Source organism: Podarcis melisellensis, assembly GCF_964234715.1.
Source record: "Podarcis melisellensis genome assembly, chromosome: 15".
Taxonomy (NCBI): domain Eukaryota; kingdom Metazoa; phylum Chordata; class Lepidosauria; order Squamata; family Lacertidae; genus Podarcis; species Podarcis melisellensis.
The window spans coordinates 15,340,126-15,357,957 of NC_138532.1; the positions used below are offsets into that span (position 1 = coordinate 15,340,126).

At 46.4% G+C, this 17,832-nt stretch overlaps 1 protein-coding gene across 5 annotated transcripts in view; it reads left to right on the forward strand.

The window, feature by feature from the left end:
• The window catches only part of CEP164 (centrosomal protein 164), a 40,064-nt gene that overhangs the window by 13,501 nt on the left and 8,731 nt on the right, over positions 1-17,832 (forward strand). For all 5 annotated transcript variants that reach the window (XM_081890802.1, XM_081890805.1, XM_081890804.1 and 2 more), the window contains 16 exons: positions 150-290; positions 1,553-1,768; positions 2,932-3,063; positions 4,131-4,347; positions 5,171-5,248; positions 5,852-5,983; positions 6,988-7,110; positions 7,325-7,468; positions 8,879-8,962; positions 10,737-10,805; positions 11,510-11,688; positions 12,677-12,806; positions 14,489-14,550; positions 14,778-14,985; positions 15,781-15,885; positions 17,234-17,348. In XM_081890802.1, coding sequence (XP_081746928.1) covers positions 150-290; positions 1,553-1,768; positions 2,932-3,063; positions 4,131-4,347; positions 5,171-5,248; positions 5,852-5,983; positions 6,988-7,110; positions 7,325-7,468; positions 8,879-8,962; positions 10,737-10,805; positions 11,510-11,688; positions 12,677-12,806; positions 14,489-14,550; positions 14,778-14,985; positions 15,781-15,885; positions 17,234-17,348 — 2,135 coding nt within the window. The remainder of the gene's footprint in view (positions 1-149; positions 291-1,552; positions 1,769-2,931; positions 3,064-4,130; positions 4,348-5,170; positions 5,249-5,851; positions 5,984-6,987; positions 7,111-7,324; positions 7,469-8,878; positions 8,963-10,736; positions 10,806-11,509; positions 11,689-12,676; positions 12,807-14,488; positions 14,551-14,777; positions 14,986-15,780; positions 15,886-17,233; positions 17,349-17,832) is intronic.

Below are 17,832 nucleotides of genomic sequence, written 5' to 3' on the forward strand. Positions count from 1 at the left end.
CCACCTCTCTCTTGCGTAGAGGAGGACCTTTCTTGCCTCTTTGGCTGCAGAGCTGCATGCCAGAACTCCACCCTGTTACTAGAGGCTCTGCCCTCCATAATTAGGCAAGCTGTAAATCCTTGTTCTTTTACATTTTTATTGCCACCAAGGGAGAGGAGCAAAAGCTGCCCAAGTGGTTCTGAAGGGTCTGAAAAGAAGGCAGTCTCAGTAGGTTCTGGCACCTTGGAAATGAAGATGAGAATTGAGCACCGGCTGGTGAATCTGAATGAGCGAGACCCATCCTGCAAAGAGTAAGGGGATGCAATGGCATATGCTTCTGTCTAGGGGGCCCTTTTCTGCAAGAGGAGGGAGGGACATTGAGGTGCACACCTCCTTTGGGTCCTGTCATCCTACCAGTAAATTGTCTGCACTGGATTCATAGGAAGCTGCTCCTACTGATGCCGGGGATTGAGCATGGCAAAGCAGACGCTCAGTCACTGCCCTGTGGCCCTTCTCCAAAAGCAACTACTTATAAATACAGGGAGGGGGACAGGGTTCCTAGAAGAGAATGTGTATTTTACAAACTTGTGTCCTAATCCATTTCCTAATTGATTCTTAATGGTGGCAAGATGGAGGTGTGCTGTGTAATGTTTCTAGAGCTCAGGCCAGCCTGTATTTCTTCACTATGAAATGGTTCACTGGGATAATTGGGCAGTGTGCTCTTCATCCCTGAAGGCTCAGCTGAGCCCCTTCATTGCTCTCCTCTTCAAGTTGGTTATCACAGGTTTTGTTTCATAAAACAACATGCATTTGATGTAAAGCAAGTTAAGTGTGTTTTGTCTAAAAGCATCTCATTTTGGCTTTCCATGAATTTTAGGAAGAGAGGAAAGTTTTATAGCTGCACACAGTCTAAGTGGCCTTATGCAACATAGTCTCTCCTTATGGTTCCTAGCTCAAAAACCCAAGTGTCAGTAGTAAAGTGTCAGTAGTAAAATAAGCATAACTAGTCATGGCCTTGAGTTTTGTGTTGAAAATGTAGCAGTTCTCTAAAAGCCTGGGAACATGGCAGGGATCAAGGCTGTGTACCATGTGGACAGTTGCCTGCCCTTTCTGAGCCTGGTGCCTGCTCCATCTAGTGCCTGACAGTCTAGTACCATCAAAGCAGCTTTCATGGATATACCTTAAGACAGCAGAATTATCAAAGCACCATTACGTTTTCAAAGTAAGTTCTGAACTGTAAGCAGCTGCCATGAATTTGGAATTCTAGATTCTCTTGAATGCTCTTCTATGGCTGTGGTGCCTAGTAGCCTCCTGAGATTCTGAGAAAATATGATCTTGAAATCTGTGCCTTGCTGTAGATGAGATTTATTCTACCTGTGGCAGGCAGGCAGCATATGGTATAGCTGTAAGTTCTTCATGCCATACATGAAGCTGGGACAGTAGGTGGAGATAGTAGTGTATTGGGAAGGCTGACTTCTCTTGTGGAAGAAGACAGCTTTGTGAAGTGTGCTTGTTGCTATATTGTTCCCTGCTAATCTGAGTGTTTAATGTGGAAAGTTTCTCTTAATGGCAGGAATTTTGAGGCTGAGGGTAAGCAAATGTCCTGGGAAAAGCATGCTGGGGATTCCCTTGAGGAAATAACCAAAGCGCATCACACTTTGCTGGAACAAGCAAAAATACATTTGCTGCAAGAAAAAGAGACGCGAATGCAGCAGCTGCAGGAAGAACTACAGCAAGAAGAGGAGCAGGAAATCCAGATGCTCCATCAGAAGAAAAAGGATGCCCTCCAGTGAGTTCCATCCACATACAGCTGTTTTGCTTCTTTTCCTCCCTGCAGTGAATCCCCTGCAGCTAATAGAGGGTGGAAGGCCTTTTGAAGAGATGCTAGTCCATGGGAGTGGTATGTCTTACAGCTTTCAAGTATTCAGTTCTTTTTAGGCACCCCCACCCCCACCTTGCAAGGGTAGAAAGAAGTCTCTGCCACATTCAGTGTTGGACTCCAGATTCCCAAGAAAAAAGTTCAACAGAAGCTTCCTATTTGGAGTTCATTAGGAAGTTCATTTGCTCCTCACTAGAGAAAGTTGCATATTGCTTTCTTGGTGTTATTCTATGCAGCTAGTCTTGCTATGCCTGTTCATCAACAGCTGCTACTTTGGAGCGAGTCATGACAGGATAATCTCATTTGATTCTCTACTCACATGTGCTCTGTATAGGACTGTGACACACCTGCAATGGCCTCTCTTGCATTGCTTGGCCTTTGGGGTCAAGGTCAGCAGTTAAGCTAGGCATAAAAACATTTTCTGCCACATACAGCAAAAGGCTACTGGATAAAACATTCTTGAATAATCAAGGGCAGTCCACTTAAACAATGACTTCAGTCAGGAAGAGAAAGAGGCTGGGAGTAGTAGGACAAAAATACGGAAAATGGTGCTGTGTGTGTGTGTGTGTGTGTAATTTTGAACAGGATCCTCTGTGGCAAAGGTGTAGAGGGAGATCCTAATCCTAATCCGAGCCACTGAGTGAGGCCTGAATACAGCTGGTGGTTCAGTTTTCATGGCTTAGGTTCTAGTCAAAGGGCTTCCTGCATTCTCCTCATCTGTCCCAAGCCTGCATGGAGCAACATCCTCATTTGTAGCAGTCTTAAGGCAGCATATTGTTACAGGTGAAGCTTGAGCACCTGGCTGACATCTGAAGGGCAGGGCCAGAGTTGGAAGTCAGAATGTGGAGAAGTCTGAATCCTAAACTTCTGGAAGGTTTCTTTTGTAGAATCTTCTACAAACCCCAGTTGCTTGGATCAGTCTCACACTTGGATTGCTTGGGAAATTGTGAGCAAGTTGTCTTTGCTTTTGCTGCACACTACTGAAGTTGTATACTGGACTTCAGCAGTGCTCCCATTGCTGCAAGGAGATGTACCCCCCCTCCAAAAAAAATCACTTTCTGCTTGTTTCTTAGATCATTAAAAGCTGAGTTGGAGGCTGCTAGGCAGAAGGAGGAGGAGCGCTTGAGGAAGGAGATGCAAGACGAACTTCTGAAACTCCAAACCCAGATCCATTCTGAAGCAGACGCAGAGAAGGCGAAGATCAGGTGCTGATTTGAATAGGCAGGGTTCTCTGCAATCATCCTATGCTGTGGAGGTGGAAGCTGCTGGCCTTGGCAGTGCAGTGATTAGGCTTGTGTTTAAACCAGCTTTGTGCAATGAGTGTACCCTTTCCAGCCCAGGAGACCATTGATAATGTACACTGTTTACAATTCATTGTAAAAATCACTGGAGGAAAAGTCACTACCAAAGTAGCCTTCATTCCAGACCAGTGACTTTGGTGTTATGGCAAGATAGTGCTGATTCTGCAGCTTCAACATTTCCCGAGACTCCATAAAAGTCTTGAGTGAAAATGGTAGTGGTTGAATGAAGGACAGTGATACCGTGTGCTGCTGAGCACTCCAGTGTCTTCCTGCCGTTATAGTTGTGGGCTTCCTATCCCTTGCGACACCATAACCTTCTACAGTCAATGCCAGGGAGGTTTCTAAAACTGAGAAATCCAGGAACCCGGGTGCAGGCCTTTGCCATCTCTCCAGCTGTTGCTAGGGGGTGGGGGTGGGCATCCTTTAGCACCCTTCCACCTTAGTGCTATGTTTATGCTCTTAAAATACAATAAGGTGCAGAAAGGGGTGTACTTTCAGTGGCAACATGGAATAAGGCCTTCTCTGTGGTGGTGCCCCATTTGTAGAATCACCTTCCCCATGAGTCCAGCTGGCCCCGATACTATCTATGTATTTGCAAGCATATTTAGGGGTTATTTGGCTGCCACTGCAATTAGAGGCCACAGTAGGTTCCATGAGTGCTTTTATGATGGAAAACTTCTGTGGTCTGTTTGTTTTAGTCTATAGTTTTCAGGTGATTGAGCAGTAATGCTTGGGGATCATATCCAGCTCCCTAGATTTTTCTTTAGCGGCAGGTGGAAGAATTTGACCCTGTTGTTGGGTCACATAAATTATGAGGGGGTGCCACATTCCATCTGGCATCCTGGCTGCGTTTCCCCAGTCAGCAAAAGGGCCTGAGGTTTGCCACCTCTCCTTGGTTTGATTCATGGTTTGGCAAGAAGGGAAGGGAGAAAGGGTCTGCTTCTGTCTTAGTCTCCCTGGCTGCTTTTCAGGCTGGCCCAGGAGGCTGCTCTGCAGAAGCTCAGAGAGGAGCTGGAATCCTTTCAGCAGTCTGAAGAGGATGAACTGAAGGCGCAGAAGCAGCTTTCTCTGGAAAGGGTGAAGAAGGAAGCAGAAGCTGTTGAGCAGGCAGAACAAATGGAACTGGAGCAGGAGATCAAAAGAACCTTCAACGAGCTGAAGAAGAGGCTGGTCAAGGAAAATGAAATGGTGAGCTTCTGTGAATTTGCCTCTGGAAGAACCCAGGTTGGCAAACTAAGGAGAGGAGTGCGAGGGCGGCAGTAGGATCCTATAGCTGCAAGCACTTGTATTAGCTCTTAATTCCGGCTTTGTGCTGTTGTCAGCCCATGTCTACAGTATATGGAGATGGGCATCAGGGGTTGCCTGTTCTCTCTCTCTCAAAAGGGTGGCTTGCAGGGTAAGTGTTGGTAGGCATGAGATCTTGGGTAGTCAGCATTGACTGTATCTGATGCAAATGTTGTTGACCTGCTTGGGAGTAGCTGTCACACCCACAGACGCCTGGTTTACACATTGTCAAGCCATAGTCTGAAACAAGCTGTAGTTTATTGTGAATGGGACCAAAGTAAGGAGTAAATGATTAGCTAAGAGTACTGAAATTAATGAGGTTCAAGCCCACTCGGGCAGTGGCAAAAAAGCAGTGTGTCATAGTGGCTAAAGTTTGGCTAAGATGGGGAGATACGGATCCAGATTCCCACTCAGCCCTGAAGCCAGTCAGGGCTGTGGGCCGGTCGTGGTTTTTCAGTCTGACCTGTTTCACGGTTTTTGAGAGGATAAAATGGGGAACAGAACCACACTGGATGAGCAGTGGGACTTTCCTGCCTCTCCTCTCCCCACACATCCCCTAAGGATAATCTGGGTTTTGCTCCCAACCCTCTAGAGCAGATTAGGAGAGGGTTCCAGGTTGGGGGTGGGGGTTGAATGTGCAAGGGGAAATACTACCCATAGAAACTGACTGAATGTGTGCCTTGGATACAGCCCATAGACACTGACTGACTACTTTATGCTTTTCCAGGCTATGCAGGAACTAAAGGAACAGTTTGCAGAAGAGATTCAGCTGCAGAAATCTGCAGCAAAAGAAGAACACGAAAAGGTAAATTATCTGGAGGGAAGGTGCTGCCTGCATGCCTTTTTCTGCACCTGCAACATTTTCATGACTGACAAGCTGCACAGCCACTGCTGAGTTCCAAGTTGGTCTAGTAACCCAGACAAGAAACCTCTTTATTCCTTTTAGCTCTCTGTTTTTTTAAAAAACCCTGTCACTTTTCTGTTTTTCTTTCCCACTTTGCTCCCCTTTCTACCATGAAGGGGCATGCGCTCATCCACTTGTTGGCAAAGCACACACATCAGATGATGTGGGCCAAATATTTGTTATATTTATTATTCTATTTTTATTTTTTTTTAATTATACCCTGTTTTTCAGCACACCTAGATTTCAAAGCAGCATTTCAGACAACTTGATTGTAGAACAAACTGGCAATCAGTCATTTTCCAATAAAAGAAGATTAATTGTTGGAAGAATTACAACAGCCAGTATAGTCAGCGATCAACATTCCGGTCTCTCACTTGAGGGAAACTTCTAGCTTCACCAGCTTAGAGCATGTTGGTAGTTCACATCAGCCTGCAGGAAACAGCAAGCTGCCTGCTTTACACATTCAGTGACAGTTCAATAAAGGTTTCCATGCTTTTCTGGCAGGTTGTCTCAGCTCTCCAGATACAGATAGCAGAAGCCCATAAAAGGGAGGAGGCAGAATTACAGAAGCAATTGGAGAGTGCAGAGCAAAATGTTCAGCAGAAGAGGAATCAGGTGGCCGAGTATGAGCGAGAGGTAATGAGGAAGAAACAGAGCCTGGATTTGCTGAGCATCCCACATGTATGCAGAGTCCAAATTACTCTGAGCCAGTCTGTGCTATCTGCTTGCAAGGGTGGGGCATGCTGAATGGTGTGGAGGAGCCATTGCATGAACTAACTCCAAAAAAACGCAAAATCCAGTGCATGATTAAGAGCACCACACCCAGAGCCAGCTTTCTGTATGCTGATGGACACAGAGTCCTGCCATGAAGGCTCAATTAGGCATCCAAGAGGAAGAGCTGAGCATTCCTAGCCTAGAAGTTGCCAAACAGCAGGAATGCTGTTTGTGTATCCTTGGGGTGCAGAGAGTACCTCCAGGAGGGTTTCCTTTGTGCTTCTCATCCAGTGAAGAAAAGCAGCCAGGAATACTGGCATTGAAACTGCCTTAGCCATCCTGGTTTATAAGAGAGGCAATGGTGGGGAGTGTGACTCTGCCCATTCTCCTCAATCTCTCAGCCACTTTTGAATACTGTTGACTATTGTTTCCTTCTAGAGCAGATTTTCAGTGAAGTATGCAGATGCCACCCCAGCTTTTATCTCTCTGTTCCATTTGAATCAGGAGAGGCGATTGAGGTTTTAGACCCACAGGCTTCCTTTCTCCAGCTACTGGTCCTTGCCCTTTACTGACCTCAACCGAGACCAGAAAGGTGGGAATCAGTCTCTGTGCTGGCACCCCCAGATCCTCATGGAGGAGGCAAGGCAACTTGGAGATCTCTGTCCTTCACAATATCCAGATGAGGCAGTTGGATGGTGGTGGCTTGTCCACATGCACAGAGCCAACCATTCAGAATTTTACAGGTAGCAAGTAGGATCTTAGATTGTGTCTAGAAGCAGCACTCTGGCTACCCACTCAAGCTCAGAAGCACCACAGGCAAGGGGCTCCCAGCAGGCCACGTCCGCTGAAAAGTGAACCACTGCGGCAATGGTAGCTTAACCACTGGGAAAGTTGGCTTATACGGGGTTCCTTTGACATCCCTACAGCTTAGTGACCTCCTGAAGGAGAAGCGCCAGGAAGTTGAGCGCAACCATGCCAGGCAGCTGGAAAAGATGCAAGAGGCACACAGGGAAACCATAGCCGAGATCCAGGCACAAAATGAGGATGAGGTAAGCCTGCAGCCAAACCATTTGGTGGGGAAAGTGAGCGCTGCATGTGGGTAGCATGTGGCTATGTCCTTTTTGCACACCGGTAACCTAGATGTGTGGGTGAAGGCGTTTGAGGATTGGAAAGAGCTCCGCTTGTGAATGTGGCCTCCCTTCCTCTGTAACCCGAGGTACCACTGTATGGCTAGAGCTAACTCTTGTGTTTGATGTGTGGCAGGAGAGGAAGCGGAGGGCTGAGCTGCTGGCAACCCTGCAAAGTGAGCAGGAGCGTTTGGAGCTGCAGCATAAAGCAGAGCTTGATGCCTTGCAGAAAAAGCAGGCCGAACAATTGAAGGACTTGCACAAGAGTCATTCGGACCAGGTAGGGAAGGGAAGTGCTGGTGGAAAAGGGCGGGGAAGAATGGACAGTATGAGAGTCCCTTCAGAGGGGCATGTGGATCTTATTCCCCCACTGTAGTGTTGTGGCTGGGGGGCAGAAACATAACTAGACCCATTGGAGACACTTTTGCTCCAGCAGTTTAAATGACTTGCGTGCCCGCAGGTTCCAGCCACAGAATCTGCACCCGGCTGGGACACAAGACTACTAACTCCATGGAAAACACTCCTGGAATTAGGTCTTTAAAAATTGCACCAGCTGTGTGGAAACTGCTCATTAGAGAGCAGTTCCCAAATTGTATCTCTGAAGTGGAAATAATAATAATAATAATAATAATAATTATTATTATTATTATTATTATTACCCTGCCCATCTAGCTGGGTCTCCCCAGGCACTCTGGGCGGCTTCCAACAGAATATTAAAATACAATAGTCTATTAAACATTAAAAGCTACCCTAAACAGGGCTGCCTTCAGATGTCTTCTAAAAGTCTGGTAGTTGTTTTTCTCTTTGACATCTGGTGGGAGGGCGTTCCACAGGGCAGGTGCCACTACTGAGAAGGCCCTCTGCCTGGTTCCCTGTAACTTCGCTTCTCACAGCAAGGGAACCGCCAGAAGGCCCTCGGCACTGGACTTCGGTGTCCGGGCAGAATGATGAGGGTGGAGACGCTCCTTCAGATATACTGGGCCGAGGCCGTTTAGGGCTTTAAAGGACAGCACCAACACTTTGAATTGTGCTCGGAAATGTACTTGGGAGCCAATGGAGGCCTTTCAAGACTGGTGTTATGTGGTCTCGGCGGCCGCTGCCAGTCACCAGTCTAGCTGCCACATTCTGGATTAGTTGTAGTTTCCAGGTCACCTTCAAAGGTAGCCCCACATAGAGTGCACTGCAGTAGTCCAAGCGAGAGATAACTAGAGCATGCACCACTCTGGAGAGACAGTCTGCGGGCAGGTAGGGTCTCAGCCTGCGTACCAGATGGATCTGATAAACAGATGGATCTGGACACAGAATTGACCTGCGCCACCATGGACAGCTGTGAGTCCAGAATGACTCCCAGGTTGCGCCCCTGGTCCTTCAGGGGCACAGTTACCCCATTCAGTACCAGGGAGTCCTCCACACCTGCCCGCCTCCTGTCCCCCCAAAATAGTACTACTGTCTTGTCAGGATTCAACCTCAATCTGTTAGCCCATGATATGGTGCAGGAAGGGTTGTGGGAACTGCTTCCCCCCCTTAGATATTGTGAGTTGTTATGTCATACTGCTAGAAGTCTTCCTCTTCATTCCATCCCATTTGACATGTGATTGCCATGTTCTGTGTCACATTATTGACTGACTGTTGCTGAATATTGTGGAAGACTTCAGTACCTACCTGCATGTCCGATCACTCTTTGTACCAGGAGCAAAAGATCCAGAGCATGAAATCAGAACTGGAGCTCCAAGCCAAGGATATGGAGGCAAGACTCTCTCAGCTCCATGCCCAGGTGAGCACAGATGTGCTGCTATTTCCACATTGACAGTTGTGAGACTGACGCCCTTGAAGATTGGAACAGGAAAGGTCCTGGCCTTTGTGGGAAAGCTCCCTACTCTGGATTCTAGCCTTGCCACCAGCTCCTGCATCTATGTACATTTGTCCTTCTGTTCTCAGCAGAGGATGGGAGAATACAGGAAAGTCTGTAACACACTCCTGGTAGAGGAGCCACATCCCATTCTTGACACATCCTTCTACAGGAGATCTAATTGTTTGCTCCTGGGCTTCTCCAGAACTAGATGAAAGACCACCAACCCTCTCATGCCAGAAGAGGTTTCAGCCAACATTTCTATACATTCTAGACCTTTTTGAAGTACTTGGCCCTCCTCAATCTGGTCTTCACCCAGCAGTTTTCAAAACCAGCCAACTATCTAGCACTCCAGTTGAGAAAGCCAACAAAAAAAGGCCAAGTCATCCTCAACATGACCCAGGGCTTTCTCCCATGGAGGGAAGCTTCAGCATCTGTCTTCAGGCAGCTGGATCCTGTAGACCAGAGATTTTCAACCTTTTTTAGTCCACGGTTCCCTTGACAAACTACATTCTTTTGGCGGCACCCCTGTGGGGCTCAGAAGCCCAGTTATGTCACCCCTTGCCTGCAGAGCTGGCAGCCTCTTACCCTTTTTCAAACACCCTCCCTTTTGGAGTATTCCCTCAGCCTCCTCTCCTCTCCCCTCTCCTTGGGAGTCCTCTGTGGAGCTGCAGCTGCCACCCCTGGTCTCTGAGCTGCCCCCCAACCCAAAGAGAGGTGTCTGTTCACACTGCCCCAGAGGGGGCTGAGAAGCACTCCCTGGCCAGCCCCAGGGGCACCATTCACCTGGGGAGCTTGTAGCCAGGGCTGCTGCAACAAACAGCTGTGCAAGCCTTTGGGAGCCAGAGACACGAGAGGGCGTCAGAGGATGGAGGGAAGGAAAGAGGGACAGAGGCCAGGGTTGCCCGTGGCACCCCCGACCATCATTCAAGGCACCCCAGGGTGCCAGGGCACACTAGTTGAAAACCACTGCTGTAGATTATACTGCATGAGTATGTGTTTGAGTTCCATTCCTCTGGACAGATTCGTTGCTTTTCAAATCTCCCAAGAATCCAACACCAAAGATTTATCACAGCTGTTTGATACCTTATGAACATAGGTGTCATGCTTAGAAAGATTCTTTTGGTCTTCTCCATCTCCGTGTTCCATAAAAAGAACAGGGCCTGGAGGATAATTTGGGGCCTCAAATTTCTGAATTGTTTTATGAAGGAGAAGGGGTTCATTTTGGAGACGTACAGCCAGGGGATGACTTGGGCAGCTAGAGACAACACCTTGTTTAAAAGGAGGCTTCTGCCAGAGGTGCTGTAAGGACTTACATCTGCCAACATCTGGAGTTACTGCATTTGGACATTTCTCTTCTGTCTGCTCCACTCCCTGCTAACTGAGAATGGGAAACTGTATTTACCATGCTCTGGTTAGCTTGGACTGGAACATACAGACTCACCAGGGAGTTCAGTGTTGTCCCTAAGTAGTTGTGTTTGGGGGCACCACACAAACACATGAAACACACGTGCACACCACCAGGAGCCCAGAGAATTCCTGGGTGGGTCTGTCTGCTCCATTGTCAGTGTGGCAGGCTGCCACCAATTTTGCGAGTGTGTGTGACTCCAGAAAGGGCTTGTCAATTGTGCCAGCTGCTGGGCCTTCCCCAAGTGACCAATTTGCCTTCTTCATTTTCTTGTTCTTTGTTCCCATGCAGGAGGAGATCCTGAGGAAGAAAAGGCAGCAGGTGCTGGAACAAGAAAAGGAGCTGGAGCAAGAAAGAAATGTAGGTGTTGCCAGCTCTGACAAGGACTGAGAGCCCCTTTTCTCCTGTGCCAGGGCTGTGTTAGAGTAAGAGACATCAGGGAGGAGACCAAGGTTCTGAATGCCTGCTTCTGTCAATCTAAGACTGAAGCTGGAGTTTGGTTTCCTGTTCTAAGCCACTTCACATAGGGCAGAGGTAGGCAAGTTTCCCTGACTGGCCTGGCGTGTACAGTGGTGAGCTGCTGTCTGTTTTAAGTAAGGCCATGGGTCCTTCTAGCCGAGCTGTGTATACACAGAGTTTCCCTTGTTCATCAACATAGTGGATCGCCTCTTCCATAGATAAGACCAAGGCTTTAGTTCCTGGCAGGGGTAAGCAAGCCCTGAGCTAGAAACTTGGGCTAGCCAGCCACTTGGAGTTAGCTGCTGTGTTGGGCAAGCGACCAAGGCCACTCTTCCTCTTCTCCCCTTCCTCTCATAATTGATTTGGAGGTTGAGGGAGATAGGGTTGGGTTTGTTTCCTTCCTTGATAAAACAGTCGTGGCCATTGCAGAAGCAGAGAATGGCTGCTGTTGGGCTTTCACCTCCCCAATGGTCTTTCCTTTGCCGTGACAAGTGCAGTAAGAGCTGCATTTCACCACCTTTGAGGATTATATGGTGCCACTTCAGGTTCATAATAACCTTCATACGTGTGAGAAGAAAAACAACAAATGCTTGGAACTTTCTCAGGAAGCAGCTTTAGCAGCTCAGCGCCGCCTCGAGGAATCCCAAAAAGAGCAGGAGGATCTTGCAGAGACAACGCGGCGGCTGCGTGGGGATCTGGTGGAGCTTCAGGACCAGAAATCGGAGCTGGAATCCCAGGTGGAGATGCTACAGCTACAGAGTCAGCAGCTGCAGAAGAGGGTCAGGTGCGCCAAATGAGTTTGTTCTTGGCTAGACTAAGCTGGTTTAGAGAGATTACCTTATGAGCCACAGTTACTACCAGGTCTTGGGAAATACCTGGGAGTGGTGATGAACTCCTCTTTCCCCCCAAAGACCTTTCTTTTTGTTTGTTTTTTTAAAAAGTAAGATTTTTATTAAAGTTTTTATTGTACAATAAGATCTAGAAGGCTAATTTAAATATATTATTTTAAAAAAAACCAAAACTACAAAGTGGAAAAAACTTTCTCAGAGAAACTTGATCTGGAGTTTGAGTTTACACTTTGACAACCAGTCAGTGATAAACCCTGACTAGTAACAATGACAAGACTCAAGACTAACTGAAGCAGATTAAACAGTTTATTGATGATAAATAAATGCAGTAATATTGAATGAGTGGGGAACCCATAGGCCAGCTGCAGCCTGTAGCTGGATTTCATCTGACCCTCTGAATCCTCTCATGCCCATCTACTGTTGAGACAGGTGGGAACCAGCTGAGGGAGAAGATGGTCTTAATATTCACAGTGTGCCTTTCTAACTCCTTCCTCTGCAAGATCTGTGGCAGGCAGATCAGAGGGAGAAATGTCTCAGGAGAAAGCTAAACGTGTTGTTTTATTGTATTTTTAATATTTTGTTGGAAGGTGCCCAGAGTGGCTGAGGTAAACCCAGCCAGATGGATGGAGTATAAATTATAATTTATTATTATTATTATTTCCTTGCAAAAGTGCTAAAAGTGTCCATAATACAATTGCATGATGCAGACTCATAGAAGGTGCTATCCAAAAGGTATTCATTCCCCTTCCTGCCTTCATGGATGGAGCTGCTCCAAGGCATCTCCTTTGTGTTAGTGTCATGTCCCCAACCTTTAGCCCACAGGTTTTGAGTGAGGATCTACCAGAGCTCGATGCCAGGTGGAACAGCAGGCAGTTCTAGCTGCTGTGTGCTTTTGCTTTATCTCTCTCCCTGTGCTGTTTATAGTGAGCTGGAGACAGCCATCGAGAGCAGGCAAGAGCTGCTGAATAAGGTGGAGGTGGAAAGCAGCAAGACGTCTCCAGAGAAAAAGGAGGAAGCCCTCCGGGTTGAGGACCTGAAAGAGAGTGCCCAAGCGGTCAGTGGAGTATTGCTGGTGTGTTGGGTGGGGAAGTGGAGCCAGTCCTTACTATTGACCTAGTTTTCAGGTCCAGAACTTGGACTTGGATTTGTAGTGGGAATTAATGATGTGCAGCTCCTTCCTCTTCAGTGACATAATTTTTGTCCATATGATGCAAACAAGTGTATAAATAATCACCAGTTATTGGGTTGGGAGGATGGGAGTTGTGAAGATGAAAAAACTACCCCAAATATCTATTCTTTCATTTTTTAACATGGTTGGTTAGGGACCCAATCCCAATATTTAATCTGAAATAAATAGTTTTGGGATTTTATGGTGCCGAGACTCAAATTTTGATTTAATGTATTTAGGTAGTAGGAGAAGTTGAATTTTGGTTTCTAATATTGAACTGTTATTAGGCAGTAATATTAGTTGCATTAACACCAGAGGTTTCAGGTACTTAGGGACACTTGCCCTTGGATAGCAGAGCAATTTGGGATTGAGACATCATTGTCAGGTTATATAATAGACAATATTGTTGCATCTTCAATTACACACAAATGGGGGGGGGATTGTTTAATCATACCATACCAGAGTGAAAATGGAATTGGATGTGTGAATATGGGCCAGAGCGTTCAATAGGTGCAACATTAAAGGTAGCTTTTTATAAAACCATACATAGGTGGTATATTATATGCCAGTAAGATTCTCAATAATGTTTTCTATAATGTCTGAATCAGTAAAAGGTAGTTCTGCCCACATTTGGGTGGGACAGCAGTTTGATGAAGGAATTTTGGGAGGAAGGTAATGGTACCATCAGAGAAATAACAGGATCCGACTTTAAAAACATAAAGTACTGGATAAGAAAAGTTGGTTGTTTTGGTATCACATATGCTGATAGCCAAATGGATCACCATTGCCAGGTTTTAGGGAAGTGGTACTGTTTCAACAGTTCATCATTAGTTGAGAAAGATTTGAGATATTTTAATTAGTTATTTTATTCATTAGAATGAACAGTTATGGGAGCCCAGTTCAGAGTTTTCAGCAGAACTTGATATTATTTTGTTTTGGTATCAGCATAGAACTGATGAAATGGTTGTAACTAATATACTGAGCATATGGCATAATGTTATATAGTTGTTGTAAAGAGATCTAAACAAATGCAAATTTTAATAAATAAATAGCAATAATGGATCACTAATGCTAGTATTCTTAAAATGTGTCTGTTTCAGTTATCAGTGACAGCAGACTTGTGAACTCTCTGAAAATGAAATTTATAGTGGCAGAATGTCCTATTCAAGGGTTTTAGTAGTGAGATCATTATTTATGTGCCATCGTTATGCATGGATTTTTAGAAGTCCCCAAGGAAGATTCCATGTAAATGTGTAAAGTAACGCTAAGGAAGAGAAGGTCTTTTCTCCATCCCTGAAAGGAGGCAATTTCATCCAATGCTTCGCAGGCTCCAGAGAATTGGGGCTCAAATGTGATTTACAACTGCAATGATGGATAGAAGAGGATGAACTTTGGGAATGGGCTGTGTTCTCAAATAATTGTTGGCCCAATTTGAAATCTAGGTTCACCTTGTTGTTGATGATTGCATAATTTTGGTCCCAGGTGCCATCATTTTCTGTGGGCAGAATGGGGTTCAGCATTTATTTGCCTGTTAATTAACAGACTTTAATAATCATTAAACCCTCCAGCCCTCCCCTGGAGAGATGTCGACTTCAAAGGGCAATGAAGAAAAGAGTGTCCTTCTGGAACAGTAAGTGAAGGAAACCTGTGATGCTCCATGAGGAGCCGAATGTGCTGCTTGGACAGTTGTTGAGGGCAAAGCTGTGGGGTCTGGCTGGTTGGCCTCCTCATGGGAGGCTGATGGTGCTGTTCTCTGAGAGCCCCACATAGCATGGGCTACTTCAGAGTTGAAGGAAAGTGGCTTGTTGTTCCTTGGGACCCGTCAAGAAGCCTTGCTCAAATCTTCCATCCCTGCAGGGTGCAGCGCACCGTTTTTGCCGAAGGAGCTACCTTGAAGACAGCCAAGGAGTTCTTGGTGCGCAATACTCGCTCCATGCACAGAAGGCAAACTGCCTTGAGAGCAGCAAAGCAGCATTGGCCTTTCGACCCGCAGAAGGCACCCGGGACTGCTCAAGACTTTGGACGCTTCCAGCGGCTGGATGGCGTACGCAAGAGCCTGGAAAAGGTGAGTTGCAGCCCTGGAAAAAAATTGGCCTGGTTCTGATTAAGCCTGCTGGGTAGTGGTGGTCAACTTGACAGGGTGGGTGGGGAGACACAGACTGACCCTCCCTCCTGGACTCCAGCACGCTAGACAAGCTGGATTTGTGCTATTCTCCAATGAGAATTGGTTGGAAGGGAAGACTGTCTTACAGTGCGGTAGATGTGCACACCTGTGCCCATCTTGGCATTTGCCTCTTGGAGGAATTAAAGCAGCTCTTTGGCAGTAGCCGTTCTGCTGCAAGTCAGGGAGGAATGGAACAACAGCAGCAGGTGGAAAGAAGCCGTAGAGCAGGAGCTGTGTGGGTGTTTGCACCCGTAGGGTTCCCATAAACCTTGTGTGTTTCATTTATTGTCATATAGACAAAAAATCTGAAAGGTTCAGTACAATAAAATCACCCAGCAAAATCTGACAATTAAAATATTGTTGTATAACATTCACGAATCCTCACTGTGTGTTGCAGAAACCTGGCTTCTCTCTCCAATTTATCCCCATTCTGAGAAAACACTGTGTGTTTCATTTTGGCCTTGGCATTTCACCATTCTTACTTGTTTGTTTGTTTGTCCACTCTCAAGGCACAATGCAAACAATACTAAGTGAAATAAAAAAGCAGCAGAAAATTAAAATCGCAGCAGAGTTAAAACTAGCTCAAAACACACTTTTTAAGGCCGGGGGGAAATCAAACAGCATATGTTGGTTCTTTCACTGCCATTGTCAGCAGTGCTGATGCTGAAAAATAACGAGATGGTTCCTCCTCCCCAGGAAGAGAAGACGCTGGATGAGATGAACACCACCATGCAGAAGGGGAAAGGGCTGGTGAAGCAGACCGAGGAAGTGCTGAGTCAGCTGATGTCCTCTCTGGAAGAGGTATCTCCACATTGCTTGAGCCATGCCTTTTCTTGCAAGCCAGAGTGGAGAAGAGGTGTCAGGAGTAGAGCCCACTGAAGCAACTGGTCCAAGATCTTGCCAGGATTGTCTTGGGAAGGGACCTTAGCTGCTTTCCAGGGTGTAAAACCCCTGGGGGTGCTTGAGCCACTCTGCTTCCATTTGTGCTTTCCGACGTGGGTGGCACTGTGGTCTAAAACACTGAGCCTAGGGCTTGCCGATCGGAAGGTTGGTGGTTCGAGTCCCCAGAACTGGGTGAGCTCCCGTTGTTCGGTCCTAGCTCCTGCCAACCTAGCAGTTCGAAAGCACGTCAGTGCAAGTAGATAAATAGGTACCGCTCTGGCGGGAAGGTAAACGGCGTTTCTGTGCGCTGCTCTGGTTTCGCCAGAAGCAGTTTAGTCATGCTGGCCACGTGGCTCAGAAAAACCGTGTGTGGACAAACGTCGGCTCCCTCGGCCAGTAAAGCGAGATGAGTGCCCCAACCCCAGAGCCTTTTGCGACTGGACTTCACTGTCAGGGGTCCTTTACCTTTACCTAATAGGGGTGCCTGCTATCTTTGGACCAACCAGTGGCCATCTTTGTCTTCCAACCTGCCTGGAATAGCATGGAGTTCAGCTTGTAGAAGAACTGGAAGAGGCCAGTGGCCCATCTAGTCCAACATCCTGTTGTAACTGTGTATGACCAGATGCCTCTGGGAAACCCAGAAGCAGGACAGGAGCCCCAGAGCACTCCTGCTTTGTGAGTGTGTCCTGGAAAAGGCCAAAATGAGGAGTAGCTTTTAGGATCTATCCTCTGGGGGTAGGGAGAGAGTTTCCATCCCTACTTCTGCCAGACACCTTGAACCCCCGTCCAAGGGTTCAGTCCAATAATTCCTCATAAGTAAAATAATAATAATAATAAATTTTATTTATATCCCGCCCTCCCCAGCCGAAGCCGGGCTCAGGGCGGCTAACAACAATAAAACAGTACAAAAGTACAGCACAAACAACACTCTAAAATCATTCCTTATAATAATAATAAATTTTATTTATTATTAAAAGTAGTTTATTTATTACTAAAAGTAGAATTTGTGAGTAAGAGACAAGTTAAGCTGGTTATTTTATAATGGTTTTTATGGGAAACATTTCAATGGAGCAAAATAAAATGGAAATATAAAGCGAATATTTAAATAATAAGGAGCAGGGGAAGAGACACGTTAGTTGTGAGAACCTGAGTTTGCATCCTTTTTCCTGACTGCTTGGAAAAGCTGGCCCTGGAGCCTCTGCTTTGCCTTCTAGCTGGCAGGAAGTGCTCACTAGAGCAGTAAGGAAATCCTCTTTCCTTCCCCCAGCTCTCTGATGAAGATACACTGAAGGGAATGGCCTGCAAGAAGGTGGTGACCTTTGATGTCACTGACTCGGAAGACACCAGCGGTGTGATGAACACGGATGAACCTCTCCGCAAAGGTAAGAGTTTGTTTTTTCGAAAATGCTCTGAGCGGCATCACAGTACCAGCATTCAGTGTCTTTTTGCCCATTTTACACCAACTTGCCATCTGTCAGGTGCCCCCTAACTAGCTGTGTTTTAGAGGGAAACATGTTAGAAGTTCCTTTGGCGGTGAAAGGGGTCTGGTGCTTTCCCTTCCTCTTGCCCTGCCCCAGTTCTCAGCCTCTCAACTGGGAGATGTTGCCTTCCATTTTGTCAGCACTCCCTTCTGCTCTCCTGGGGTGACCAGAAATGCCGTGTGGCATTTTGGGGTCAGCACATTTCATGATATGAGGTGAGAATATTCTCTGCTAGAAAATTCTCCGGAGAATATTCTCCACAAACTGTAAATTCTAATGTAAGAACCAGTTTTACAACCCACATTTTAAAAATCTAGTAAATAATAAGTCAAGTTGTGATATTGCCAGTGTAAGCAATGAATAATGATTTTTTTTATCCAGTTAC